This window comes from Colletotrichum aenigma (genome assembly GCF_013390185.1).
Source record: "Colletotrichum aenigma strain Cg56 chromosome Unknown KSG_Cg56_contig04, whole genome shotgun sequence".
In the NCBI taxonomy this organism is placed as follows: domain Eukaryota; kingdom Fungi; phylum Ascomycota; class Sordariomycetes; order Glomerellales; family Glomerellaceae; genus Colletotrichum; species Colletotrichum aenigma.
In genome coordinates this window covers 6385745-6413125 of record NW_023500910.1, presented here as the reverse complement: position 1 = coordinate 6413125, position 27381 = coordinate 6385745, and the positions used below count along the sequence as shown (strand labels likewise).

Here is a 27381-nt window from a genome sequence, read left to right as displayed (position 1 = left end):
CATACACATGCCATGCGGCTTTTGAACACGGCAACGCTGATGCTCGAAGAATTCTTCGACAAGAAGCCCCCCTATGCAATCCTGTCCCATACTTGGGGTTCAGAAGAGGTCGCTTTCGCTGACCTGCAGGGCGAAAGATCACTTCTAGAAGACAAATCTGGGTACAAGAAAGTCAAGGGATGCTGCGCGATAGCCCGCAATGATGACTTCGACTGGGTATGGATCCATACGTGTTGCATCGACAAGACATCCAGTGCGGAGCTCTCGGAAGCAATCAATTCGATGTTTCAGTGGTATCAAGAAGCAGTCATCTGCTACGCATATCTGATCGACGTACCTCATCTTAAATACGCGATATTTTTGGCCCACGAGAACCTGAGAAACTCCAACCAGGAGATGGCGAGTGTTTTCGACAAGGAGAAGACAATGTTTACAGGAAGCCGGTGGTTTTCGAGGGGCTGGACCCTGCAGGAACTTCTCGCACCCCGCAACATTGTCTTTTTTGCAACCGACTGGTCGTGCATTGGAACGAAAGAGGAACTTGCCGAATTGATCGAAAAAAGCACTGGAATCACGAGACTTGCGCTCCAAAGTGAGTCGTTTCAGGGATTTCCCGCTAGAACAAAGATGCAGTGGGCTTCTGGGCGAGAAACAACTCGTGTCGAAGACCTCGCATACTGTCTCTTGGGGCTGTTCGACATCAACATGCCGCTCTTATACGGAGAGGGCTACAACGCTTTCAGACGTCTCCAGGAGGAGATACTGAAAGTGACTGAAGACTACAGCTTACTAACATGGGCATCTAAACATGAGAATAAATCAGACTCGGAAGACGGGCCGGCCTTCGCAAAGGATCCGAGCGATTTTGGGGATATCTATATCAATCACAGATACGAAGTACTGGGAAAAGACGAAAAGAAGTTGCTTGTCGCACCTCAGCGTCACACCAGCGCAGGGCCAGAGCTAGCGCTTGATAACATCATTATGGATACCGAACATTTCATTCTACGCAAACAACGTCGGGAGGGGATTGTGTTGGAGCCACCTATGATGTCTCCTCGCGGCATCCATATTACGCTGTTTGTGAATGCCTCGTCAGGAGATGAAACGGTCCAATGCGGATGGCACGCATGGAATATTTCAAGGATTCTTCTTGATGGAGGGGGGAATTCAATCCAGAACGAGTGTCTTGCATGGACTCTCTCAAGTATTCACCTTGATGGAGAAGCCTATGGAGTTTGCATCGGCTTAAAGGAAGAAGGCAATTCGATCGGAGCAGACATCAAAGCTGCCAGAAAATCATCGGACGTCCTTTATCTGGTTCCGCGAGCCATGTTGAGGAAATTCAAACCCATGACACTGTATCTTCGCGCAGTACCAATACCCGCCAACCGATATTGGAAAAAAACGGACACCGTACAGCGTCCGATTGCAAATGGGGGTCCAGAGATTTCATTCAGCAAGAGGAATTCTGCTACCGCAAGAATTGCAGATACCTGCCCACGTCTCATGCTAGAACGATTTGGGAACGCCTACAATATTGGAATTACGGAATCTGTCGCAGGATTGGCCGCGTTTCGAGCTTTTGATCCATTATGGGCCTTCTTTGTATTGGTTGACTTATCGGGGAAGGGGGCGCGCAAGTCCGACTTTGTTATTCTCCTCGGGAATCAGCGGCTTGATACTGCCAACACCGCAGAATCGTGGCACTGCGACGTGCTAGTTCCGGTGACGTCAGATGGCCCAGAGACTATCGAAGGCATATTGGAAGGTCAACAATGCCCGCGGGATGAGATTTTGCAAAGGCCGAGCGCACTTCGTGTCTTTCCGTGGGGTGAGGTTGGAGTACGAGTCACACCGAACCCCAGTGGTAATACTACTGCCGAAGTAACAATCAGGCTTTCTGGAGTTGAAACATACAACGAGCATTCGGACCCTGAGTATGAGCGGGAGGAAAACCTCGAGCACGGGATGATAGTTCCCACCATTGAGATAGACTCTTCAGCTCTTGTCCCTTAGTCGCAATACAGGATGTTACCAAAGAAGCCGATAGCAATTGGGCTGATGATATGAAGGAAGGGAAGCACGAAAAGTACAAAGAAGGTCGATTTGCACAGTATAACGTGACAAGTCGGTACATCCAGCACGCACTACGCCCGCGTCGCTAGAATTGTCGGCTTAGAAAACGAATCCAGCGACCGTATAATGTGTTGCGGTCTAAAACCTATGCAGACTATCATCTAGCCAACATTTCTCTTAAAGCATCTACTTCAGCCTCTCTCCTCACAAGCTTGAGTCTCAACTGATCCCGCTCCTCCTCGACATTCTTCAAAGCAGCCTCCAGCTCGGCGATTCGGTCTCTGCCCTTTTGACGGTATTTTCGAGCTGCCATGGTGTTTCGTTGTCTTTTGGTCGCGGCCATGTCTTCATTACTGGCTGTGTCTCCTTGATTGTTGTCTGTAGAATTGGCCTTTCGCTTCGATTCCGGCCCAGCAAAGGGTGACGGATCCGTGACTTTAGGCGCCGGATCGCGCAGTTCCGGAAGAACTGATAAGTGGTGATCACAAACCAGAGGATGATCAACTCCTCTGTCTAATCTCTCTAGGGGGTCGTGTTGATAGTCATGTGGCTCAGGGCACTCGATGTACCGTGAGTCGTCGACGCGGATAGATGAATCTGTAGTTCACTTGTCAGCATGTAATTTGGACAAAAGCGATGTTTAGGCTGATGGAATACTCACCCTGGGTTTGCTCTGCTGCAGAACAGTTGATCGCATTCAGTAACCCCAGAAGGCTATCCTCTTTAGCATCGCCGATCCCACCATTTGCTGCGTTATCAGCCGACTCCAAGCTTGACTGCAAGTCCTCCGAATCGAGGCGAGGATCAAGAGGAATGTTGTCGGTGTAAGGCAGTGCTTCACCCGTGGAATTTGAAGAGTCCTGCGACCATCCAAACATTGGTTCTAGGTTGTCGACAGTCGGCCACCATGTGCCTTGGCCAAGGGGGTTCAGGTTCCTTGGGCTGTTGTGGCCGGACGGGTTCCAGGCGGTATCGAGGCTCGAAGCGTACGACGGTGGATATTTGCGTCTCCATGAACTCAGGATTGAGGGCCTCTCCCTGTTGATGGAGAGGCTGGCTAAGAGGTATTGAGTGGGATTGATAAAGGGAGCCGGTAACGGCCAGATCGGGCTACCGTATTCGAAAACCTCAGAACAGAGGCGTGGATAGGGGCTTGTGAGGAGTTGGAGATGCCAACAGTTTTCCGTTTAGCTGAAGACGTGGTTTTCGCGAAGGGAATGATCGCTCTGATTGGCGGAGGTCAGTGAGTCACGATGGCTCATAATGACGGCAGCGCATGGGCCATGCGGAGGAACATCGACATTGATGGTGATTGTTGAATTTTGAACTGGTGTAGTCTAACGAAAATCAGATCTGTTTCAGGCTGTACTGTCTGTAGGGTTGAATTATGGAAGATCGCCGCTATTCCAGTGGCTGAGGTTTCTCGAATTGAAGTTGCCTGCGGCTAGTGAAACCATGTCCCTTCCTTGCCCCGCAAAGACAAAAACTTCTTAAATGTCAGTCGAACATACTCCAACGTTCGCAAGCGTCTTTCTTCCCTTCTAACTTTTTTCTTCGCAGTTTGCCGCCTGGAGACGTTCGCAAGCGTAATATGTCAAGAGCCTGGGTGTTTACGTTTGCCGATTATCGCATTGATCCGATGAACGTGGGGTGTGCCATCGTCAGCTGAGCAAAGACGAACGAAGTTTCCTAGTAGCCTTGGGTATCTTTGCAGTTGTTTTGGATGTAATGGAGTGCAGGTGATGTATCTTTGCGTTCAGCTTAAGCTTCAATAACATTCTAACTAAAGAATCATATCTCAACATTGGTGAATACTGACCTAAAACCCCCACCCCTCTGAGTGCTCTGTTGCTTCGGAAGATACACAAGGGTCACCGGCTCAAAGCCTCGTACCGGGCTGCTACGCACATTGGATCGATGACAGACCTGGCTCCCATTATGCTGGCTGCCTTGCATTCTGTAAGAAATGTCAACTCGCCTTCTACGGTCAAAATCCTGGGTGCAGCATGCTAATGCAGCGAAAAAACCATATAAGTAATAACGGCAATCCGATTGAAGTCAACTGTATGCCGAGTTAGAAACCGAGACCTCATGCAGTACGAAAAGTCTAAACCTTACCAGACCATGCTTCTATGTCCCTATGGACAACCGTGGCCTTTTCACCTTTGGCATTTACTCATAACATATTGGTGATCGATGAGTAAAGTCGGAAGTAAATCGGCTAGCGGAGGCAATTAGGTCCCGGCGGAATGGTGGGGGCTTGGAAACTTAAACTTCGGCCTGGCAACAGATTCCGTTCGCCGTGAACCCAGCTACTCGCGGAAGATTACGGATTGATAATGTAGTGATGGTAATCGGCAGTGGGTATCGCGTGCTGTAGTGCTGGCTAATCATGCGAGATCTCCGATTATTGCGCGATGATGTGACGAAGGCGGGGTGAGGCCCTTCGTCGTCAGTGCGGCTTGAAGGCATATAAGGAGCTGCATCCCTCTAGACGTTCAATGAATCAACAACAGCGGAAATAACATATGAAAATTGAGTTTCTCTCACCCGAATACCGAAATATCTCCTCATCTAAATATCACCATGTCTGCCATTAAGAAAGTCGCTATCATCGGGGTAAGTTACGCCTTAAATCCACTTTACAACCAAACGTTCTGATCCCTGTAGGCCTCCGGAAACCTTGGCCCAGAGGTGCTTGCTGGACTTGTCGAAGGCGGTTTTGAAGTCACTGCCATCAGCAGGAAAGAATCCAGTGCCACGTTTCCCTCTGGAGTTGCTGTCAAGAAAGTCGATCTATCTTCGGTTGAATCTGTTACGGAAGCCCTGAAGGGACAGGACGCCGTGGTCTCTACTGCTGCGACGGCAGCGGTTGGCGCGCAGAAGGCCCTGATTGATGCCGCTGTTGCTGCACAAGTCAAGCGATTCATCCCATCAGAGTTCGGAATTCACACTCGTGATGCCCAAGGGACCAAGATCGGTGCGATTTTGAAGTCCAAGGTCGACAACACCAATTACCTGATCGAGCTGTCTAAGAAGCATAATTGGTTTAGCTGGACGGGCATCGCCGTCGGTCCATTCTTTGATTGGGTAGGTCACATCATAATGAGGTTGCTTTTCAGTTAAGAAATGCATTTCTGACGTGTAACAGGGTTTCGACAAGGGCTTGTTGGGTCTCGATGTCAAGAACAAGGCCGTCACCATCTTCGACTCTGGTAACGAGCCATTTTCTGCCTCTTCCCTTGCGTTTATTGGACAGTCCGTTGCCGGCGTGCTTAAGAACCCCCAAGCGACCGCTAACAAGTACATTACCGTCGCTTCTTTCACGACTACTCAACGTGAGCTCCTGAAGGTTGTCGAGCAGGAAACCGGCTCCACTTTTACGGTCAGCAACGTCAAGACCTCTGACCTGGAGAAGATCGCCGATGAGAAACTTGCGAAGGGAGACTACAGTGCTTTCATCCAACTACTTCAACAATACGTATTTGGAGATGGTCAAGGGCATGCCGTAAAGGAGAACGCCGCCGTTACACTTCTGGGACTACAAGAACTGGACTTGAAGACCGAGACGAAGAAGGCTCTCGCCGCAAGCAACTAGACACTCGCTCATGCCTCATAAAAATAAAAACACGATCTTTTGCAGTAGGAATGGTGCCCGGTTTCCATGTCTTCTAGGTAGACTCTACGTCTGGATGATTTGGTGTCTCGGTTTGTCGATGTTTGCTACTAGTTGTTCAGTTGTAAGCAATTGAATGAGCAACTCTGAGTCCCCCTAGCATAGCAGGCTATCAATAAAATGTTGGTCCTATCCGCCTATCCGAGGTGATGTTGGTGCCGGATACATCGACGATGAAACCTGGCCTCAAGACTGACGTACCTTCTCCCCAAGTCTCGTTTGCGGGCACCCTGGAAACGCAGCCCGTTTGGAACCTGCCAAGGCGGGTAGACACATGATAAAAGCACCCTATCTCGGACTTGAGAACAATAAGCTCACCGCTAATTTTATGAAAGTAGGGGTCTGAGAATTCTACAAAACAAAATGAAATTGGACCATGAAAAGTTTCGTGTCGCAGCTGACCCCTACTTATTGTGTACAAAACTGCCAGATCGCGAGATATTCTCTGCTTGTACTTTATCCTTCACCTACCTCCGGTCAGCCATGGCGCGAGACGCTGCTGGGTCATTGTCAATCTCCAACATCCCATCAATCGCCATACTCCGAGAGCGTCTGAACTACGGCAACAAGAATGCCGAGAGTTGCAAACGCCTCCTTTCATCCATAAAGCTATTCCATAGCACATTCAAGACCCAAGACGGGAGAGCTGCCAACGAAATAGGCTGGAATGAACCTAGCCAGTCAATTCTCAATGAAGTGGTCAAAGAATTCCTTGACGCAGCAGGCAATGGGCCCAACCTCTGGCCGAACGACGAAAATTCTCCGAATTTCAACGGACTACGTTACTCCAATCATGAACATAAAGAACGGTGCGAACACAAGTTTTGGTTTCAAGTCCATGTTTGATGCTGATACTGTTAGGATCATCGAACCTAATGTGAAGCAATGGATGGTCAAAATGACATGCCATTACAAGATGAACGAAAACATACAGAAGAGGAAGCTTGAGACTAGCAGCAGTCAAGCGGAACCTATATCAAATGTTGGAAGCAGCAAGGGCGAGGTTTGCAGCAACGGGAACAGCGTCCGGATTGCAAGCGAACTTTTAGTGACAAGTCAAGTTTTACTTGCCCCAACACCATTGTAAGTGCCACCCTAGAGATGAACCAAACACGCAGCTCGGATGTGCGCCAAGTTTCCATGTTCTAATGCAGATTAGGGTTTCGAATACTGCGACTGAAGGGTCATGCGCATTAGAGGGCGGGATCAATTCGAATCTCCTTCAAAGTCCTTTAGTACGAGATTCGCCTTTGGAGACTAACGTATACGTTAATTAGACTAACTGACCTGTAGCAGCAAAGTATTTGTGAGGCGGATGTATCCCAGAACACCATATTTCCTGAATCAGATCGGTCTCCTAAACGCCAAAAGCTGAGAAGCAGCATTGATGCTCGCGAGAGACACAAGGTTCTATTGGGAGCGACGCCGACAAACCGCAAGGAGAACCCCAATCAACCACGACTGAGATCACAGAGCAATACTGGAATAAGACGTTCTGACAACGCTGCTAGTGCCATGACTGAGGCACCTCGCTCAATATTAGTTATTGATCTCACGGCTTCCGATGATGACGAGCCGCACATTGTCAAGTTGTCAACACCCCATTCGTCAATCAGGAAGTGCTTCAAAAGAGCCCTAGGGCAATCCATGGCCATCATTCAGATTTGATTGCCTCTGCGGCGCAAGCATCAGCGGAAGATCCTGCTCCTGTTCTTTGGCCAAGCCAAGTATGCCACTCTGCTCTACTTCAAGCACCTGCGTTTGTGGTTGACCAACTTTGGCCACGAGTCAATATTACTTTGAAGTACGTTGCTTCGCGCTATCCAACTTTGAATGTTCAGTCTTGGAAACCGCGGCTTCGGTTCAGTCAGTGTTCTCTGCAGCAACTGAGAAACGAGTTGCGCATACCCAATTCAGAGAGAATCGGGTTCAAATTGCAGCTTGCTTACCCGGGATTGTTTGACACGTCTGAGGTTGCCGGTCATGACGAAATCATGTTTCGGCAGATACGAGAACAAATGATTGTCACCATCAGAAGGGAGCTCTGGGACGCTGGTTCTTTGCATCCTTTGGAGATCTTTGTTGTGATCGAATCTGTTCATGATGCTCAGTCACACCCTCTGACTGCGGTTACAGCACCTGTTACCTGGGAACAGTCTCCTGATGAAGGCCTTCTAGCTGGCCTTTAGTCTCTCACAGTCCGCTAGAAAAACATGTCTCGAATCACTTGATTGGCAACGAGCTGAACAAACGACTTGTCCCCCCCCACCGCGGAAATAGTTTCAGTCCCCATAATTCTCAACATTCATAACTGTTCTATTGTCAGAATGTGTATTCCAATAGTGATAAGCAACCACGACTCTTTATTCGAGGTTGATTATAGAACAATGAATCACATGATGCTTGGACAGGCACATCTGCCTTTGTCTTTAGACCATGAGCATCTGACAGCTTATGTTAGAAGAGTGCCTGAACAAGATTAATGCCTTGAAATCTCTGGGGAGACCAGTAATGCTCATGCCCGATGCGAAGTGAAAGCTACTTATAAAGGTGACGTCCATAGCTAAGGTAGCAATTGGAAGTCACGACAACATCAAAAACAGAAGCGACAGGCACCAATTATTCTCACTTTGTTTTTTCTTCTATCTCTCAACCATTTGATCGCCACAAATGGCTTCCCAAATGCACCTTTCGAACTCTATCGATGAGCGATGCTCTTATTTCCCACCGGTCAGAAGACAACTAAGTCTTGACCCCAATCTCTTCGATGGTTTAAAACTCACATGCGTCATCTGCAGGCAAGAAATGAATATCGTTGGAGATGGATTTCCAGAGAGTGATCACCGGTCTGATGGCTTTGCGGCGACTCATGGCGTGACAAGCGCCCGCGAGCTGAGAAGACGTAGACCCCAACCTTCGAAGGAAAGCACGGCAATCGTCGTCCCATGCGGCCACATATTCTGCAGAGGCTGCCTGTACGCCCTTTGCTGGGAAGGATTTGATGTCAATGACTTTGTTCCAGGAAATGAACAAGCAAAGAGCGATCCGGCATGCCCCATGTGCAAGCAGAGTCTTTGTTTCGAAAACTGCGTCTTCCGCTGTCGCTACCCAGGGATCCCTTTCCCACGAAACAAACGCGCGCTCGACATATTTCCGCAAACAATGAATGAGCAAATGGAAAATGCCATCTGCCCAAAGAATTGTAATTCCTGTGCGTTGCTGGAATTCCTGCAGCATGTCCAGGGGTATGTTGCAGACACTTTGGATGAGATGCCAGAACAAGCGGGCCAAAACGTGACGGTTGAGACAACAGTAACTGACAAACCCAGCATAGAAACCTTCGAGAACTTGTTTCATAATTATCTACAAGATTCGATCACGCGATACAGGATGTTGACGAGACTCCGGCCCTGGGGAGGTCCGGCTGCCCATCCTCGACTTCGATATATCTTCAAGTAGCGGAACGCATGGAAGTGGCCAAAAGCCTTGGTCTAGGTCGGTTTCGTTAGAAGTAGCAGGATAGCAATGACTTAGTGTATAAAAAATAGGCGTTTATGTCTTCACTACAAGCCGAGTTGATCTTCACATTGTTCTCAAACACGATGCAAAATGGTCTGATCTTGCTTTCGCGTTTTCGGCTCGGTTATTGGACAAGGAACACCGGTTGGCCATACTACCTCCGTGGCTAAGCCCACACTGTCGCTTGCTGGGATGACTGTGGCCCAGGAGCTGTTCGCTGTTCTTTGCGGGTGGACTTCTCGATACGAAGTTGCATGATCACGAGTCGGTGGCCAGACCGAGACCTGCAAAAGTCATGCATGGAAACATTGTACAACAGTTCCACGCAGTCGTAGTGACGTTGCACAAGTACGTACCGCCCAGTGCTTCATTCAAGCTTTGGGGCGCAATACGACGGCGATCAAAGAAAGCCCCAAGATGGAGGTGGCATGTGCTACTGACCAGTGACGTCTCCGTGCTAGTCTAGCACGTCGATCAACTCGTGGAAATCCGTCTCGTGTTGCGGGGTTTTCCACGGACAGAAGGAGAATATCTGAGACCCCAGATTTCCTGTCCTCCTCCCCTAGACTACTGCAACCACCTCCGAGCTCCGTCTGGCTAATCGAAAAGGTTCTCTGCTGCAGCACGTCAAAGCAATGTTGGGAATTCCACCATTCCGGACGTCCCGACGAGGCGGTCTGCAGGCTTCTGGTTGTACCGCATCATCGTATGCCCGAAAGAAATGTTTGCTACGGATTACGGGTGGGCACATCCGAGTAAGACCTATGTGAGACCTAAATCCTCGTCACGCTGATCGTTCGTATTTTTGGCGAGACCGCTTGCTGTCAGTGAAGACTTCGCCATCAGCTAATCCAGCGACGCGTATGATAGCACCTTCGAATACGTTCTATTTTGAGCAGTTGATGATTGATCCAAGGCTGCCCCGTGGTCGACGAATACATAAAGCATACACGTCTCCCCACTTGCCCTCTACATTTTGCTACTCTTCATCACACCACCTCCTCTCAACCTCTCACTGTCACAAGATATAAAGACCACAATTCAAACACAAAATCGACCAACGCGAGATCATACAACCGTTGAGACTCGTTATATTAACCATCACCAAAATGCGTTTCTCTACCCTCTTCTCTATCGCCAGCCTATCTTTGGCAACTCAGGCCAGTCCCATGCGCCGAGACGACCCTCACCGAGCCGATTTTCGCATCTGGAGCGAAACGGGTTGCGGCCAAAACGGCTCAAATGAAGGAAACCTAGGTGTTTGGACGATCAATGAATCCCAGACCAACCAGTGTCAACCGACGTTCAACGCCCAAGTAGTAAAGGGAATATTCCTCAACGACATTCAAACCGATAACCAGACTACGTGCACGAGTAAGTTAAGCCTTGTAACTTGCATTCCATACTGTAACTAACATATCCAAGTGTATGCGTACACAGAGGAGAACTGCGGCGGAGTTGCTCAAGTTGTCTCGGTCAAGGAATGCGCGAATGTACCTGACGGTGATGCTAGCTTTTTCAGCTTCAACGTCGAGTGCAACGCTCCAGTCCTTGAGTAGAGAACGTGAAAGGATTTTGTTAATGCGCCGTTTCGAATTGCATATGGGAGGCGTCCAAATTGGTTTTTGAGATTGCATGGCATAATTAGGAGTTTAATGGCCTGGTATGGCTCAAGGAACACTCATTTGATGCCTCTAGAGGGTAATTAATTCACCACGGAGACGAGGTGAGAGCCAGACATAATTCACTCATTAATTCATCAGTACTCCGCCTACTCTTTCAGCTCATTTCCTTGAGTATGATGTCTATGATTGGGGCAGGGTGTGCTCGTCAGATTCGCATGTTCTTGAGGGAAGAAACTTGGTACTGATATTCATACCTAGTGCCTCCGCTATGGACTTTTGCATCCTGGAACATGCGTTTCAAACCACAAAGCCTTGACCAGAATATTATTCCAGCTTCGTTGCTCCACCGATCCGGATCTGGCGATAGCTTGCGCATATGATGTCAAAGGCGTCATAGAATCTGGCGCTAGCAGCGGAAGATGGTCATTCCCGCAGATAGTCGCGTCAAGCATTCAAATCACCTCGGTCTCTAGATTATTTGCCGGATGTCTGGCTGCCATTTAAGCAACCATTGTTCACGCACGAAATGCGCAAAACATCACTTGATTACGTCGCATTTCTACCGCAATCATGAGCTCTCAACCAATTGGCCTGACCACGATCCCGAAGCTGCTCCGTGAGTGACTCATCAAGACATGCAAGATTGGCTCCGAGATCAGTCACTGACCTGACCCCTTCGACGAACAGCTGTGACGGGAACCTTCGCACTCCCTTTCACTGCGTACTACGCGTTGCTCAGCTTACGAACGGTTCGCGAACGTCTGCAAAAGGAGCACTACCTCGGGGACAACTCATCGACTGGCAGCGCCGACTGGCGCGCCTACAAGAACGACAAACTGTACCTCCTCACTCGTGCGCATACCAACTTCACCGAGAACGTTCCGTTGGCTTTCATACTCGCTACTTTGGTGGAGGTCAATGGCGGAAACCGTAAGGTGCTGAGTTGGTTCCTCGGCAGCTTCCTGGCGATGCGCGTGCTGCATGCCGATTTCGGTATCCTGCAGCAGGGACTCGGCAGCGGCAGGCCCATTGGCTATTTTGGCAGTGTTGGACTTCTGAGTGCCATTGCTGGATATGGAGCCTTCTTGGTCAAGGGCTATTGGGGCTTCTGAGCTACGCTTGAAAGAGTAAGCAAGTCATTTTTGAGGGCCATTCCAATCATCATACAATAACATCGTATACTATTACCATATGTGCTCCGTATTAATGAGTAGTATGTGCATGTTGACAAGTATCTGCATTTTGGACATGTTCTTACCAGCGTTAATATCGAGTTGATGACTGCGATGGACGCTTTAGTGCATGATGCGGGGTAACCGTGGCAGTCTACCGCCACCACGCACTGAAGGTCAATTGAGACGCGCTGTATTATTCACGAACGAAGAGAACAGTAAATATCGGCGTAATCACCGGACAGGCCGGCTGTCATCTGAAGTAGGGGCGGAGGTGTTCATCCCAAGTTCCAAAACAGGATGGCTTGGAAGGTCGCCTGATCGCCCGCAATTAATTCCAAGCATGCGCAGGTTCCACGTACATGACTATGCCAAAACTCAAAGCTCCTGAGGCACAGCAGGCCTCCCCAGTCAATCCGCAGGAAGTTCGGTTAACGCTTCAGAGCTTGGAGGCTTATAGATACAGCCCTGGAGGGTTGCGATCGACCGTGATTAGCAGAGCCAAGCATGTAGCTCAGGGCTGAATTACCCTGCTTCACCCATTTTAGATTGACTTGGCAGGTTCAAAATAGAGTTGACACTTCGTGCCCCTGATGACCCTTTGAGAGAAATAATCCTACACGTTGAGCAGTGAACATCATATATTTATGGCCTCGAGATCGTCCCACCAGCGGCTCAGTTACACTGCTCTATCATCCTCTTGAACCCATCATTGCACCATTTGACAGCGATTCTCCAATTCGTTGAAGTTGCTTTCAGTCGCCAAAATGCTCACTATCAAATTCGCCCTATTCCTGGCACCCTTATTTGCACTTGCTATTCCCGTCGACATCCAAACAAGACAGAATAATGAATGCTGCTACAAAACCGAGGTGAGAAAAGTTGAAGAACAAGCGTATAGCCGGGATCACAAGACTGACTCTTCCCAGGACATCAATAAGCTGGTTTTTAGAACCAACGGCACGTCAGGTCAATTCTTGGACACTCTATCATGGTGCATGCTGCAGGTCGACCGGTAAGTGCAAAGCCTGAATAGTCGCCGTGTTCCTTCACACGTATTGACTCCAAGTAGCGACGCAAGCGACCCGAATAATTGCGAGAAGGCAACACGTTCGTATTGGGCAGGATACTGTCCCGAATCACCTACGAAAGTCATTTCATGCCCCTCAGCTTAAGATATGATCATTTGGTCTCCTAAATTCAATTTCTCAATCTAATCAATACGCCCCGCTAAGCGACATGTTGTCATTACACTGCTAGGACGTTTGGATGAAACGTTTAAAGTGAGTTGGCATCAAAAGCTGGATGTATTGTATCCAATTCATGATACCAGTTTGGAGCGACTTCGCATACATCGAGTGCCAGCTAAGGTCTTACATGTGCTTCGATTAAGGCTCGAAAGTAGTCCAACTCTTCCATAGGAATGCCCCAAAATCTCTCCATTTTAAGACGGTACTCCTTCGTGTCTCGATACCCTTTCCTTCAGCGAGAGTAATCTTCTACGCTTACACCAACCGGCCGCCTTCGACCTCCGTCAGCCTTCGCGTCGCACATGAAGTTGAAAAGTGCCAGAGGCCACATCTCACACCCCGGTGGTGGCATGGGAGCCATGACATGCACCGGTATTTCAAGTGTACCATCATGTTGCCAATGCTCGTATACCACCTCTCTGTTGCAGTCCATCCCCGCGTACGATCCAGCTTCTAGCAAAACTGTTGCAAGACGAATATTCCCCGTCCCAATTGCGAAATGCAAGGAACTCCGCGCGGCTTCCGAATTCCGCCCGTCTTTGTTGGGTGTATCCAACTTTTCTCCGGGGTTGATCAATGCGCTTACGAGCTGCTTGATTTCTTCCCTTTCTCCCTTGAAATATGAAGCCCACTGTAGGAGAGTCCATCGCTGGCAGCAAGACAAAGACCAGTATTGCTGCTTCTCACGTCTTAACTTAGAAATGTACCGTATCAGCGCAGTAGCTCCGCTCGTTACCATGTGATAAAGGGGAGGCAGCTTGCGATGGACATTTGCATTCCAGTTTGCACCGTGTTTGATCAACTTCTGGGCTGTCTCGGTGTGCAGATGGGCAATTGCTAGACTCAAACTCGATGACAAGTCACTTGTCATCAAATACTCAGATGCCAGGTGTCTTTTCAATGGGCACATGCAGCAATAGAAGCCGTCGCGATCGATGTCGTCGGCAACGCTTTTGAAACATAACAAATATTCCACGCACTCATTCTGCCCGTTCTGCGCAGCAATATGCAGTGGGGTTGCACCTGATAGAGCGTTTAGTCGAGGATTGTGCTGACATCCCAGAGTGAGATACATCCCAAGGTCAGCGCCGTGGTTGACGAGCTCGCGCAAAATTGGAAGATTGCCCACAGCAGCTGCCCGAAGTATGTGTGGCGTGACCGAAGTATCTTCCATCAATACGCATTCCCAAGGTCCTGGAGGAAAATGGGGGAGATCCTCCTCAACGGCTCGTCTGTAAATGTTATCCATTGAAATTTGAGACAAACCACGGCATGTTCTTTGAATCGCAAGCATGCCGCGCACGCCCAGAAGATCGACGATTTCGAACATGAGTTCTACCGGTAGTTGATTCATTTCTTTGGCAACATTAACCCGTTGTCAAGCCGTCTAGAGAGGAAAATTCCGGAATTATTTATCAATGATTTCAAGGGATCATATGGGGGTAGAAAGAGTGTCGTAAATCCGACATGAGGAGAATCAGTCTAGACCTCGTGTAGTTGTAGAGAAGAAAGTTTTGAAAAGTAGGTTTGTTCGGTGGTCTGGGACTCTGGACACGTTTCATTATCAAGGTGATAATCACTGAATTGACCACCAGGGTTGTTGCTTGCGTTATGGTCAGGCTCTACATCATAGTTGACAGTCCATCACAAAGGCTGGGGAAAACTCCCAAAGGTCGACCCAATCGGCCTTTGACCTAAATCAGTCCGGGCCATGTAATATGAATTGAGTATGGTAAATGGTATTGTTTTTAGATGTCGGGGCAGTTGTACGTCATATAAAGCAATTTTCATCTTTTCCTCATTCTCATACTTTATAATCATACAGCCTCTTTTACATGTTGAAATGTCCAGCTCACAAGACATGGTAGCGTACAGACAAGAAAGGTGGGCGAAGGCCTTTTTGTATCCCACGCTACCAAGCCGAGATGAAGGCAAATTCGCAGCGCATGTCTGCCATCCGAACTAATAAATCCGCCCTTCCGTCAGGAAAGCTGTTCATGCCGACGTAAGGGACGGTGTCATGAGTAATCAGCTTCTGAAGACAGGCGTAATGATACGTCAGAAGTCTGCGACCTCTGAACTTGTAGGAGTCTTGCCATCATGTAGCTTGGCGGCCTCCGAATTCACAAATGCCGAAGATCTCATCTCGTGACTAACAGCCGTCTGAGATGCCGCTATCATATGCCATCGCCGGCTCGACGGTTCAAGTTCGTTTCGTTTCTACCTCCAATGATGCTCATTCAAGAGTGAGCATGCCATGAAACACCCGTCTCCGATGAAGTTACTCCAAACAAAAGATGCGATAGTATCGCATGTGTCCAGGTGAAGTATTTCGATGCACATCGTGTGCACATTCGGTTTCAATTCCGGAGACTTCACACGCATGTCCTTCATCTCAACTGAATAAGGTTCTGGACTGATCTATTACTGGGGTTCCAGCAGCTGCTCTTGAGCGTTCATGGTTGGCCTGATCGGCCATGACCGGTTTCAGTTTGCTTCACCCGGAAACTTTTACCGGGCTGAGTAGAAACGTTGCAGCTGTAAGCGACACATGAGAACAATTGTCGAACTCAAGCAGTATCGCAAATGATGTCTTGTGATGGGCAAGCTTCTTTATGAATTGAGCCCTATAGGGATTCTTCGCCGGGTGTCTCGGGGCCGCCGACAAGCCGGGACCATGAACAGCCCACACGCGAATGAAGAGTGTTGTCGATCTTCGAACCTTAACCGGGAGGTTTCGTCACAGCTATATTGTGGGTAAAAATAGGTCCAACTTTATGCCCAAGGAAATGCTACAAATTGTCGCATCTTGCCTACCGTCTGCGCAGACTTTGGTCGACAACAATCACATTAGTTCCACTATTCAACTCTTCTCTACAAATACACAAGAACGCACCACAATGCACATCAACAAGCTGTTCGTTGCCGCCATCTTTGGTCTTGCGACCACGGTCATGGTAAGTTAAATGCACCATTGGTGTGGCTCAGGCCAAAACAGAAGCTAATTTGCGATTTCTCTATAGGCTCAAGAGGGCAAGTGCACCGCTAAGGGAGAGTGCCAGGAGAACGCAAGCGGTGTCAAGTTGCTCTGCACCTCTGGCAGCTGCGCCAACAAGGCAGGACAAGCCTGCACAAGGAACGGACCCGGATCTTCGAATGTTGCAAACTGTCCTAAGTAAGGCCTTGAAAAAGAGGCTTCGGGGGCGGCGGAAACATCCAAAGTGGGGAAAAAAGCAGGGACAGCTACACACTCGCCTGTATTCAAAAATAACCTCCATTATGTTACCATTACTTTGATATAGACTCTGCATTCGTTTCGTGAATTTCGTGAACGAAAGGATGCTGTCTTTAAGCAGCCTTGAGTTGACCAGCGAATGGGCTCCGACCTCTGATCTTTCCCCCATAGATGCACAGCAGCCACGGAACGAGGGACAACAGCAGGCCAATCCCACCCAGCAAGCTACCAGCTGGCCCAAAGCCTAGTTTCTGAAACATGGTGCTCGTGAATAGGGGGAATACACCAGCCAACAGGTTCCGACACATCGATTGTGCTGCAAGAGCCGATGACGCGTAACGATGATAGATGTCGGCGAGATAGTTGAATACTGCCAGGTAAATCGTGAAGATACCAATCGTCACCGAAGAAACTGCCAAAGCAGGGACAATCCAGTGGATGTCTTTCGATGTGCTCCAGCCGAACCAGAATAGTCCGATGGGAAGGAATAAGCATTCGATGCAGGCGGAATACAACCGGCCTTCAGGAGTGGCCATCTGGCTAGGCATGAGCCTCCTGAAGACTGGGTCCTGAAAGATGGTGATGGCTGCGCCCAAGATTGACCCGACGATGACAGCGGTGTAAACACCACCAACCTGACTGCTGTTGAAGTCATATGTAGACCGAAATGCGAGGCCGATGCTGTTGAATTGCATGAAGAGAATTGCCCATGCGAAGGAGACCCAGGCCGAGAACCAGAAGACAACCGATTCCGTGAAGAGCAGCTTGAGGGGAAACGAGAAGCTCCGCCATATGATGCTTAAATCGAGTTCGGGGCCCTCAAAATGCTCCCGAAATTGAACCCGAACGGGAGTATCTATGCTTTGCTGGAGTTCTGACTGGAGCATAGGTCGATCTGCAGTGGTCGATGATGCTGTGCGATGCAGAATGATATCCGCGAAGTGCTTGTTCAAGGCAATGCACTTCTTCCTCAATACCACGTTGCTTCTTGTCTCATCGAAGAAGAAAAAAAGAGCCAACGTAGTTGATCCGACCGTAATCATCTGTACGTAGAAGATCCATCTCCAGTGAAGATGGTCGACGATGATTCCACTCATCATGGGTCCGAGGCCAGTCCCAATCATGATGGACAGAGAGTACAAAGCCATCGGCGTGTTGCGATTTTCCTTGTGAAAGACATCGCCTACAACCCCTCCGGTCAGTGTAGCAAAGACTGATGCGCCGTTGCCAACGATAAGCCGTGACACGAGCATCCCTGGAAAAGATGCGGTGATTGCACAACCCAGAGTGCCGCAGAAGAAGACCGCGCCTGAGCCAACGAAAACCCAGTATCTGCCGTAGATCTCGCTGATCAGGGCGAGGATCATTGGTGCGAAGCCGAAGCCGAGGACGAAAAGCGTGATACCCACGTTGAACTCTGTGTTTGAGATGTCCCATTTCTGGGTCAAGGGTTCTGAAGCCATGGCGTATCCGCCCGCAGAATATGCTGCCAGCGTAGAAGCAATGAATGTTCCGAACAGTACCGTGGTTTTCTTCTTAAGCGTCCATGCGAATGGCGACTGATATTTGGCGTCTATCGCCGTCGGATATGAACCTGCCAGCAATCCTTCAATGCCATTATTCTGCAGGTATTCTGAGATTCGGAAAGTCGACTCAAGTGCATCAACATTCAGGGGTAATTCGACGGTGTTGAGAACTCCTTTTTCATCGCTTGCGACCGGTGGCGGTAACCTGTCCTTGGTGTCATCGTTGATTTTGTTGACCTCGGCTACCTGAGCCCGCTCTATGTCGGAGTCGTTGGCAGAAATGCCCTCCAGTGGTGTCATGGAGTCGGCATGAATGGGGTGATGTCGCATTTTGGGCCATGAGATTGGCGGGTGGGTGATATCGCAGCTGAATCAGAATGGCGTCTTCGACCCCAACTCACGGCGTGCTCCTTGGAAGTTTTTCTTTGCAGGTTTCACCCCGGTCTAGTGACTCGAATCCCGCGAGCGATGGCGGAAACTTCTCCGCAGCTAGGAAGAAATGAAGTCCGGGGTAACGGACTATCTCCGAAAACCGGAGCGCAATTACCCACTCTTCCTTGCATGCTCTTCTGCATCCGGACGAGAATATGCATCTTCCATGTTGGCATGGCGCTGCGAAACGTCGTATTCTCAAAAGTCGAGAACCTGGTGTCATTTAATGCCGTAGTCGTTGATTTTTGTACCGCTGTGCGACCGAAGGGTCGATGTATGCGATGCTGTCTCTGTCCTCTCGACAGATACGAAGAGAGACGTCCACGACCGCATCTGCAGTCACAAAGCGGCCATCTGTTGCCTCCTACCTGATGGGCGAACTACAATTCGCGAAAGAGTACCAATTGTAGTTAAGAAGTTCTACAAACGATCTGCAACGTTCCACAGGTGGGCGAGATCGCCTTAGGGCGCGCGTGGCAATCTATCTCGGTTGAGACCTCCGAAAGATCGGAGCGCCTCGTGGCGGCACGGTCCGCGGAAACGGTTCACTTCGATAAAGCTGCAGCACCCTTGACCCGCTGCCGCTAGACAGGGAACGATGCAGCACTTTATCCAGTTGACCGGATGATGTGGTTCAGATTGGTGGGAGGGCTGGGGAGAAACCGGGGCGTTAGGTAGGAGCATTCTTGACACAGGAGGTCGACAGATGCGAATCTCCCTTATCTGAAAGTCAACCCCGGAGTGACAAATTTGCGGGCCCTAGACGTCATCGTATTATGAGGTGCCTTTACATAAATCTGCACATTATTGAGGGGAGAACCGTGACTTCTTAATGGGAAAGCGCGACGTGATCCGCACAAATCATACAGCATTGGGTTCCCTTCATCCTCGAACGCAGCCGGTTCTCAGATGATCCATGAGATTCAGCAATCAGCATTGACCATAGGTCTTGAAACATCTTCTTATGACTGCTGTAGTGTCGCTTTTATCAGTTTCACGTGTGATTCTCACTTAACTTATTGGGGCACTTCAATGGCATCAAACGACCACAGCTGTCATCGCAGGCGGTACGCAGTGCAGCTTTGTCATCCATGCCACGAGTTTCCGAACCCCCACTGACTTTATTTAAGTTGTCGGGCGAGACTTTCTGTCTCGGTTAAAAGCGCCTGACGCCTGCCTGAGAGGGCGCTTGTCGACGGCTCACTGGCGCTATCACGCGATGTTGGCTATTATGACTTCATGAAGCCGAGACATCACATCGGGAAGGACCCAAGAAATGGGAGTAATCGCCTTTCCCATCTCGTCCATTCGTCCGTCAATCGCGCAACACAACTTCGAGGCGATGTCAGGCAAGACTTTTCAGCTGGTGCTCAGTAGGATGCTGATGGATCGAATCATCAATCATGAGTCCGGAAATTTTGACTTTAGAGCCTTTACCCCTGAAGTCGGCGTGGGGTGAGGATTGGCTTCCTGGTGAAAGATGCAGCCTAGAACTCGGTTGCAGCCGATGGTGGTGTGCCAAAGTTCTCAGTGACATCCCGTGGGCCATGCAATTGACCTTGAGGCATCTGACCGATGTCTGCGCACTGGGTGATATTTGTCACGTCAGGTTGAGGTGGCTTAATCAATAGCCTAGAGTGAAATTTGTGTTTATCGTTGTACTGCCGTAGTTGTCAAGGTAGACTCCATAAGGGTGCGGTGAAATAGCCATTACTTCCTGTGACTCAATTCTAAAGCCATGCTCAAGACATTGGGAAACTCGAAATTCTCATAAGATATTATTGTTTGATGTTTATGCCATGATATGGAAAAACGACTCGTAGGCCGAGCTGCAAACGCTTCAGATCGAGCGATCGTGGGTTTGAAAGACCAGAACGAGTGCGTTCACCATGCACACCAGGTTGCCTCCAACCCAGCTAGGCATTCTTGAGGCCAAGAGAAGCTATTGATGGCTGAGTGAACGAACTTTTGATAGCCTTGGCAGCTTGCGCTCGGCCAATCGAGACAAGTCACATTGCCGCCGAGAGCAAGGCATTTGAAGATAGCTTGGGGGTCGACATGAACTATAGGACCAAGAAGAAAGTGATTCTTGAGCAGCGAGGTAAGTCTCACCACGCTTCTTTCGTACCGAGAACACGAAAAATAGGGAGTTCCTACTGCTTGTGCGTGACTCTTGGCAAAAACATCTTACCAGCAAGAGGAATGTCGTTGTTGTGTCCCGCCAGAGTCACACAGGTTGTCCCCAACGCCCCCCGGATTTAATTGGGTCCCAGCTAAAATTTTGCCACTTCGACATCTTCACCTCTGATCGCGTCATCGGTGCTGTGGACCACAAACAGAAACTATGACACAGAACTTCTCGCACCAGACCACTGGGACAAGACACCCTGGTGTCACTCCCCTGACTGCGCTCGACTTTGCCTGGGGTGCTTTGGGGGTCCTGACAGTTGCTGCAATTTCTGGGTCTAGGCGGCTCTAAAGAATCGCGCATACTTTCGGAACAACGCGGGCAGCCTCTCCTTTGCGGATCTTTTTGAGAGCCTGCAATGCTTTCTCTCACCCCTTGATCCCTGCAAAGATCCTTGGGACCCTCGAAGATTTTGGCTCGAACTTGCAATGCACCCTCCAAGAACTGCAGACGGCCATACATATCCTCTCGCCACATGGCGCCAATTCGGTGTCTCTAAGACGTGATCCGCTTGGCGGGGCCCTCCCACGGGTGTCACGTCTAGACATAAAACCTTCTGGCAGCCTTCTAGTCTGACCCTGATGCTCGGATCCTCTTCCGTCTTCTGTCTCCAGTGCATTAACAACCCTCGGGTCTCTGGTCTTTCGCGTACTCAAAGACGGCCAAGATCAGAATCGCCAATATGTCCAAGCTCTTGAACAGGTTCAATGGCGGTGGCTCGTCCTCCGCCGAGGGCGGCAACAAAGATGGCGATCTCCCTGCTGCACCCACCTATGACAGCGAAGTTGGTAGGTTGCAGTCGTCACCTACTGCGTCGTTGGCGCATGAGGACCTTGCTGACTCTTGAACTGCAGGCCGAATCGAGCATGCGCGTGAAGCCAAGCGACAAATCGGAGTCACCACCGCCATCTTCCTGATCGTCAACCGTGTCGTTGGTACCGGTATCTTCGCTACCCCCGGTTCCATCCTCAGCCTTTCTGGCAGTGTCGGCTTGTCGCTCTTTATCTGGGTCGCTGGTATGGTTATCGCTCTCGCTGGAACCGCCGTCTACCTCGAATGGGGAACTGCTATCCCAAAGAACGGTGGTGAGAAGAACTACCTCGAATACGTCTATCGCCGTCCCAAGTTCCTGACCACTGGTCTGTACACTGGATATGTCATCCTGCTCGGTTGGGCTAGTGGTAACTCCGTCGTCTTCGGCGAGTACATCCTCCACGCGGCCAACGTTGAGGTCGACAGGTGGAACCAGCGCGGCATTGGTCTGGCATGCATCACCTCCGCCTTCTTGATCCACGGTCTTGCGCTCAAGTGGGGTCTGCGCCTGCAGAACCTCCTTGGTTCGATCAAGCTGATCATCATCTTGATCATCATTCTGTGTGGTTTCATTGCCCTTGGTGGCCATGTCAAGCTCCCCGAGGACCAGAAGCCTCACAACTTCCGCAATGCCTTCGAGGGCACCACCGGCAGCGCTTATGGAGTTGTCACAGCTTTGTACAACGTCATCTGGAGTTACATTGGATACAGCAACGCCAACTACGCCCTCAGCGAGACCAAGAACCCCGTTCGCACCCTCAAGATCGCTGCGCCCGCCGGTATCATCACCATCTCGATTCTTTACATGCTCGTCAACATTGCCTACTTCGCCGCTGTTCCCAAGCAGGAGATTCTTGAGGGTGGCCGTCTGGTCGCTGCCTCCCTCTTCCGCAACGTCATGGGTGGTACCGCAGAGCGTGCGCTCTCGGTGTTCGTCGCCCTGTCTGCTTACGGCAACGTTCTCAGCGTGATCTTCTCCCAGGGTCGTCTCGTTCAAGAACTCGGTCGCGAGGGTATCCTGCCATTCTCTCGATTCTTTGCCAGCAACAAACCCCTGAACGCTCCCTTGGCTGGTCTGTTTGAGCACTGGCTTATCTGCGTCATCACGATGCTCGCTCCTCCTCCAGGAGACGCTTACAACTTCATCCTTAACCTCATCAGCTGTAAGTTTCTTCCCTTGATCAGTTCAGTATCGTATCATGGATTAACGATAACACTCCGACAGACCCCCTTGCTGTCATCAACGTTTTCGTCGCCGGAGGCCTGGCCTACCTTTACCTTAATCGCAAGGAGTGGAACTGGAACCCTCCCATTAGCGCCAGTCTCCCTGTCGTCATCTTCTTCATGCTCAGCAACGTCTACCTCGTCATCGCCCCCTTCGTTCCTCCCGAGGAGGGCCAGAACGTCTACGAGAGCCTTCCCTACTACCTTCACTGCGTCGTCGGCATCGCCATCATTGTTGCAGGTGGTCTTTACTGGGTTGTATGGGCCAAGATCCTGCCGAAGATCGGCAAGTACGAGCTGGTGCGTGAGACTGTCGTCGATGAGATCGATGGCTGGGAAAGAAACGTCTTCTTCAAGAGACCTTTGGGAGAAACCATTACTTCTGCAAACAGGTCGACCCCCGAGCCTGAGGTGGCCAAGTAACCCCAACTTCAAAGTTGTGCTAGGTTGCCAATCTCAGTTATAATGAAGTCAGACGAGGTACTCGAGTCTGTTCACGTAATCCTTTAATCGCATCCTTCGATATACCCTAGAAGCAAGATAGAAGAATTCATAATGTTCAAAGTTGCATTTGCATCTGCTTGACGTGCTACTATGTGTATTTCAATCCATGTCCAAATGCGCCAGAGTATGTCCAAGTCCCAGGCTAATTACGGCTCATGACTGAGGTCTGCAGCACCAGCACTGCGTCAAATGTTAGTTGGGGTGCACATAACTTTGTCCACAGAGAGTTGCGACTTACGCTCACGCTTGATGCGACGCCGCCTGCACTTGTAGCGATCCAGCAGTCCGCATCATTCTGACCAGAGCCTGCCGGGCAAGGAAAGCCACCAGGCGAACCTTTAGCGTTACAGTCCTCATTGCCAGCCTGTTTGACGGTCAGCTGAAATGCCCAAGGTAATGTATTGGCTTACTTACACAGCTCACAGTTTCCTGCTGACAGGTTACTGGCGTGATTTGGGCAAATGCCGGAACTGCAAGCAGAGAAACAAAAGCGGCAATGGCTTGATCAGACTTCATGTTGACAGAAGCTATTATGTCCAGAATGATACTACTGGGATGAGGTAATTGAAAATTATCGCGGTGTTTATTGGGCACGCTGGGAACGAAGGTGGACAGGTTCTCTTATATCCTGATAAACGTAGATAGAGTTGAAATTGAAGATTGGCATTGACGTAATCAAAGCTATTCTCAGGTGGTTCATTGAGGTGTTTGCCGATCACTACAATAATCACGCGACGTTTGCTCGTCGGGGCCTTAGGCTAGTTGCGGGTTCGAGGATAGCCAAGGCCTTCAGGTCTTGGGCCTATCTAAAGCGCACACCTTAAAGATATTGTCCGGTTGCTCTACATTCTTGGATGGGGCGAGTCCGATGATGTAAAGGAATTTGATTGGGTTGAGGTAGAGAATATGCTCAGACGTCCCTTGTCAAACGCTCGAGACTGAGTCAGGTTTCCAGTTTGGCAATATAACTACCTTCCTACACAGCCGCGGCCAAGACAATGCACGAAGGTTTTAATATTAACTCGTATTTTGCGGAATAGGGTATAAGTGTCCCGATTAGCAAAGCACATGTCAAATACGGCTTTCGCCGAGGCTGGGTACAGTGGGTTGCATTCATCTTATTCTTGTAATTGGCTATAAGTTTACACCCCGAGCGCGCGAGTTTCATCATGAACAAGTGACTGTTATGCGTTCCTAAACCCAACTACATCATTGACTGCCCGGTCTCAGGAACGGACAGTGACCTTCTTCAGTGGCCAGCCGAGAATGCCCATAGACGAGCACAGCATGAAGGAGCCAACGAAGAGAACCAACGATTCGTATCGCCCCATTCCATAACCCGAGCTGACCGGCTTGGTCAAGAGACCAGCAGTGATGGGACCAGTAGCAAGGTTGCCGATGCCCTTTGTGAACGCCATCATGCTGAACACAGGTGCTGGATCGTCGGAAAGTATCGCGCCAAACTTGGCCCAGAAGACGGGGAAACCTCCGGCGAACATGCCGAAGATGAGCGCAAACACCACGAGAAGCTCCAAGGAGTGAGCGAATCCCCAAATAGTGAACGCCGAAACCGACGATACGAACGAAGAGATGAAAATGAGAATGAGGATGTTAGGCGTTCTGTCCGACAGCCAGCCGAATCCGACTTGTCCGAACACAGTCGCCAAGTTGTAAACAGCCAGAAGCAAAGCGCCCATCGTTCCGGATAGCCCAATAGCAGAAGCGTATGAGGGGAGATACAGTGAGGGGATGTAGTAGGCAAACCCCTGAAACAAGTTCGACAGAGCAAAGCAGTAGAAAAGAGGCTGCTTGAAAGAGCTCACGTCGAACATGCGCAGAGCACCGTGGTGCGAAGGCGGAAGGCGCCCCTTGATCATCGGCAGGACCGGGAGCACTAAGATGAAGACCGCAACGGCGACCGATCTCAAAGTGGTGCGGAAGCCGTACTTGGCCAATAGCACCTCAAGCAAGAACGGCAGACCGACACCACTGCATCCGGCGCCGGCAAAGAGGACGCCATAGGCAAAGCCGCGGCGGGCCACGAACCACTCGTTGAGCATACGCAGAACGGGGAAATACAGCAGCAGAAAGCCGACACCGTACATGACGCCCTGTGTGGCGATGAGACCAACGACCGAGTCGCAGAAGGACGCCCCAACAAGGGATGCAACGCAGATAGCCCAGCCGACAACAACAATGTGTCTTTGCCAGGCGTGGAAGCGGCCAACCAAGGGCACAGCAATAGGTGCTCCGAGGAAGTAGATACTTGTTGACACCGTGCCAATGACGGCGATGTTTGGGTTGCCTTCGAACTTGGGATGGGAATAATAGTAGTCTTGGAAGACTCCAAACGTCAGGGGGAAACCTGTCAATGTTAGTCAAAAGCCGGCTGACGTGTGAGCTCAAGAAATAGTACCCCAGAGAACTGCCTCGACAATGAAACTCGCAAAGAGGAATTTCCATGCCTCCGCGCCCTTGTCACTCGGCGGGAGAGTCTGGATCAAGTTGTTGCCCTCTTCATCATCGGTAGGCGGCGCAGAGCGCATTGAGCGCGCGTCAGGCGTAGGTTGCAACTCGACAGACATCTTTCTCTTACTGACCAGATGCCTCAACTTCAGGGAGAAAGATTTACGAACCAAAAGAAAAATCTCACCAACTTCATGATGTTTCCAGCTCATTAAAAGGAGTTTTGAGTTTTCCATGACTAAAGCAACAGTGTGCCCCCCAATCCGACGTCGGCCCCGCTTGCGGGGTTCTGACGTTAGACCGGTTGGATCCAAGACCCCAAGGGCGCGCAAAACACACCGCACCATACCTATCTTAGCGGCTTATCTGCAGGTCGTTTCAGTGGAACTGGGCGCTGGGAGTTACGAGGTCTAATAAGTATTAGACCTACTTACCACATAAAAACATCGTGACACACACGGGATGGGATCCGAGGTTTTCGCAATTTTTGCACGTGGGATGCCCTCGTCGGGACTGCATCCGGGATCGCATGGTAGATGTGAGCCCTGAGAAGGGAAGGTAATTGAGTGTCTAAAACAGAATTTCGGTGAGACGTTCCTCTTAGAAGTCCAAGCCCCTGGCCTGAAGAACAGTCTCTGCCCCTAATTACCTTAGTCTCAAACAGTTCCGCATTCAGCCACTGTGGGTGCTACGTGGAATACACCGTGTTATTCTCTTCAGCTTCTTCGTCTATTGCAATTGCATTAAGATGGCGTGATGTAAATACTAAACTGCGACGGGGGTTTCCCGCGTGGAGACTTTTTGCCGCCATGGACGTTGAAAGAACTTCATCCTTAGGAATGTTTTCGACAGAGCTTGATCGCTTTCTTCAATGGCGATCCGGTCGCCCAAGTATGAATTGGTCCGATAGCTTCTTTGGAACAGCGACTGAACTTGCATGAAGAGAGACGGGCTCCTCCACGGTCTGATATTCGTCAACGTTAACTCTTTGGTTAACGCAGAGGAATACTCAAACGAAATGCACAGGTTGCCATTTTTAGTCTAAACCGAACCAGCAATACGAGATTAGACTCGTTGACAATTGCGCCTCAAGAGGAATCGATGCAGATAGGATGCAAATGCGTCGAGTGGTATTTGCCAACTTAGAAGCGCCTCGGTGGCTCTTGATTCATTGACGTCAGGATATGCAGTTGATGATTATTGATTGGCTGCACCCTTTTTTCAAGATCACCGCAGGTTGCTTTCGGGGAAGACTCATTCGATGACTCTTGACGTTGCTGCCCGTAGCATTGGCGTAAGCCCTATGGAAGAGAGGCGTAGGCTTATGCAGGCTACCATGAACCTTGCTCCGCAGCGAGGAGCTTTGTGTCAGACCGCGCCCTTTCATCGGAAGAGCCCCGTAGAGTGGACTCTATCTACCACCTGCGCATCAGCAACTCCGGACCGCGAAGAGTCCGGGCTAGGACCGGAATCTTAAAAACCACCGGCCGGGGCGGCATCTGGGCCTCGGACACTTGACCTTTGTTTCACATCACGTTTTCTCGGGAAAGCGCCTCCGGTTCGACAACTCATGTATCCTTCCTGTCACAAGCCAATTGATCTTCTTTCTGAATCGTCAAGGATACTCCCATCTCACGCACCACAGCATCTGCTCCGTCTCGAATACCAATCA

At 49.9% G+C, this 27381-nt stretch overlaps 11 protein-coding genes across 11 annotated transcripts; 7 read left to right on the top strand and 4 right to left on the bottom strand.

Moving 5' to 3' along the window:
* Positions 1-12: 12 nt before the first annotated feature.
* CGCA056_v007562 (Vegetative incompatibility protein HET-E-1) lies at positions 13-818 on the top strand (the record flags this gene model as incomplete). The annotated part of the gene is made up of 2 exons (XM_037322810.1): positions 13-592; positions 814-818. The coding sequence occupies 2 exons, from the start codon at positions 13-15 to the stop codon at positions 816-818; spliced, it is 585 nt and encodes a 194-aa protein (XP_037180239.1).
* A 1418-nt stretch (positions 819-2236) lies between these two features.
* Positions 2237-2957, bottom strand: CGCA056_v007561 (uncharacterized protein; the record flags this gene model as incomplete). The annotated part of the gene is made up of 2 exons (XM_037322809.1): positions 2237-2676; positions 2741-2957. The coding sequence occupies 2 exons, from the start codon at positions 2955-2957 to the stop codon at positions 2237-2239; spliced, it is 657 nt and encodes a 218-aa protein (XP_037179219.1).
* A 1708-nt stretch (positions 2958-4665) lies between these two features.
* On the top strand, positions 4666-5677 carry CGCA056_v007560 (Isoflavone reductase-like protein IRL; the record flags this gene model as incomplete). The annotated part of the gene is made up of 3 exons (XM_037322808.1): positions 4666-4698; positions 4750-5169; positions 5231-5677. 3 exons carry the CDS (start codon positions 4666-4668, stop codon positions 5675-5677), a joined length of 900 nt encoding a protein of 299 aa, XP_037179220.1.
* A 4706-nt stretch (positions 5678-10383) lies between these two features.
* CGCA056_v007559 (uncharacterized protein) lies at positions 10384-10833 on the top strand (the record flags this gene model as incomplete). Its single annotated transcript, XM_037322807.1, has 2 exons — positions 10384-10648; positions 10700-10833. 2 exons carry the CDS (start codon positions 10384-10386, stop codon positions 10831-10833), a joined length of 399 nt encoding a protein of 132 aa, XP_037180086.1.
* Positions 10834-11469: 636 nt separating this feature from the next.
* Positions 11470-12011, top strand: CGCA056_v007558 (uncharacterized protein; the record flags this gene model as incomplete). Its single annotated transcript, XM_037322806.1, has 2 exons — positions 11470-11515; positions 11587-12011. The coding sequence occupies 2 exons, from the start codon at positions 11470-11472 to the stop codon at positions 12009-12011; spliced, it is 471 nt and encodes a 156-aa protein (XP_037180085.1).
* An 827-nt stretch (positions 12012-12838) lies between these two features.
* CGCA056_v007557 (uncharacterized protein) lies at positions 12839-13246 on the top strand (the record flags this gene model as incomplete). Its single annotated transcript, XM_037322805.1, has 4 exons — positions 12839-12943; positions 13001-13086; positions 13144-13181; positions 13242-13246. 4 exons carry the CDS (start codon positions 12839-12841, stop codon positions 13244-13246), a joined length of 234 nt encoding a protein of 77 aa, XP_037180090.1.
* Positions 13247-16221: 2975 nt separating this feature from the next.
* CGCA056_v007556 (uncharacterized protein) lies at positions 16222-16500 on the top strand (the record flags this gene model as incomplete). Its single annotated transcript, XM_037322804.1, has 2 exons — positions 16222-16278; positions 16345-16500. The coding sequence occupies 2 exons, from the start codon at positions 16222-16224 to the stop codon at positions 16498-16500; spliced, it is 213 nt and encodes a 70-aa protein (XP_037180089.1).
* Positions 16501-16669: 169 nt separating this feature from the next.
* atB-3 (Efflux pump atB) lies at positions 16670-18412 on the bottom strand (the record flags this gene model as incomplete). Its single annotated transcript, XM_037322803.1, has 1 exon — positions 16670-18412. One exon carries the CDS (start codon positions 18410-18412, stop codon positions 16670-16672), a length of 1743 nt encoding a protein of 580 aa, XP_037180088.1.
* A 2972-nt stretch (positions 18413-21384) lies between these two features.
* Positions 21385-23162, top strand: MUP1-6 (High-affinity methionine permease; the record flags this gene model as incomplete). The annotated part of the gene is made up of 3 exons (XM_037322802.1): positions 21385-21490; positions 21557-22678; positions 22741-23162. 3 exons carry the CDS (start codon positions 21385-21387, stop codon positions 23160-23162), a joined length of 1650 nt encoding a protein of 549 aa, XP_037180087.1.
* A 234-nt stretch (positions 23163-23396) lies between these two features.
* Positions 23397-23759, bottom strand: CGCA056_v007553 (uncharacterized protein; the record flags this gene model as incomplete). Its single annotated transcript, XM_037322801.1, has 3 exons — positions 23397-23423; positions 23482-23607; positions 23658-23759. 3 exons carry the CDS (start codon positions 23757-23759, stop codon positions 23397-23399), a joined length of 255 nt encoding a protein of 84 aa, XP_037180094.1.
* A 710-nt stretch (positions 23760-24469) lies between these two features.
* asaE-12 (MFS transporter asaE) lies at positions 24470-25828 on the bottom strand (the record flags this gene model as incomplete). The annotated part of the gene is made up of 2 exons (XM_037322800.1): positions 24470-25608; positions 25660-25828. 2 exons carry the CDS (start codon positions 25826-25828, stop codon positions 24470-24472), a joined length of 1308 nt encoding a protein of 435 aa, XP_037180093.1.
* Positions 25829-27381: the final 1553 nt, after the last annotated feature.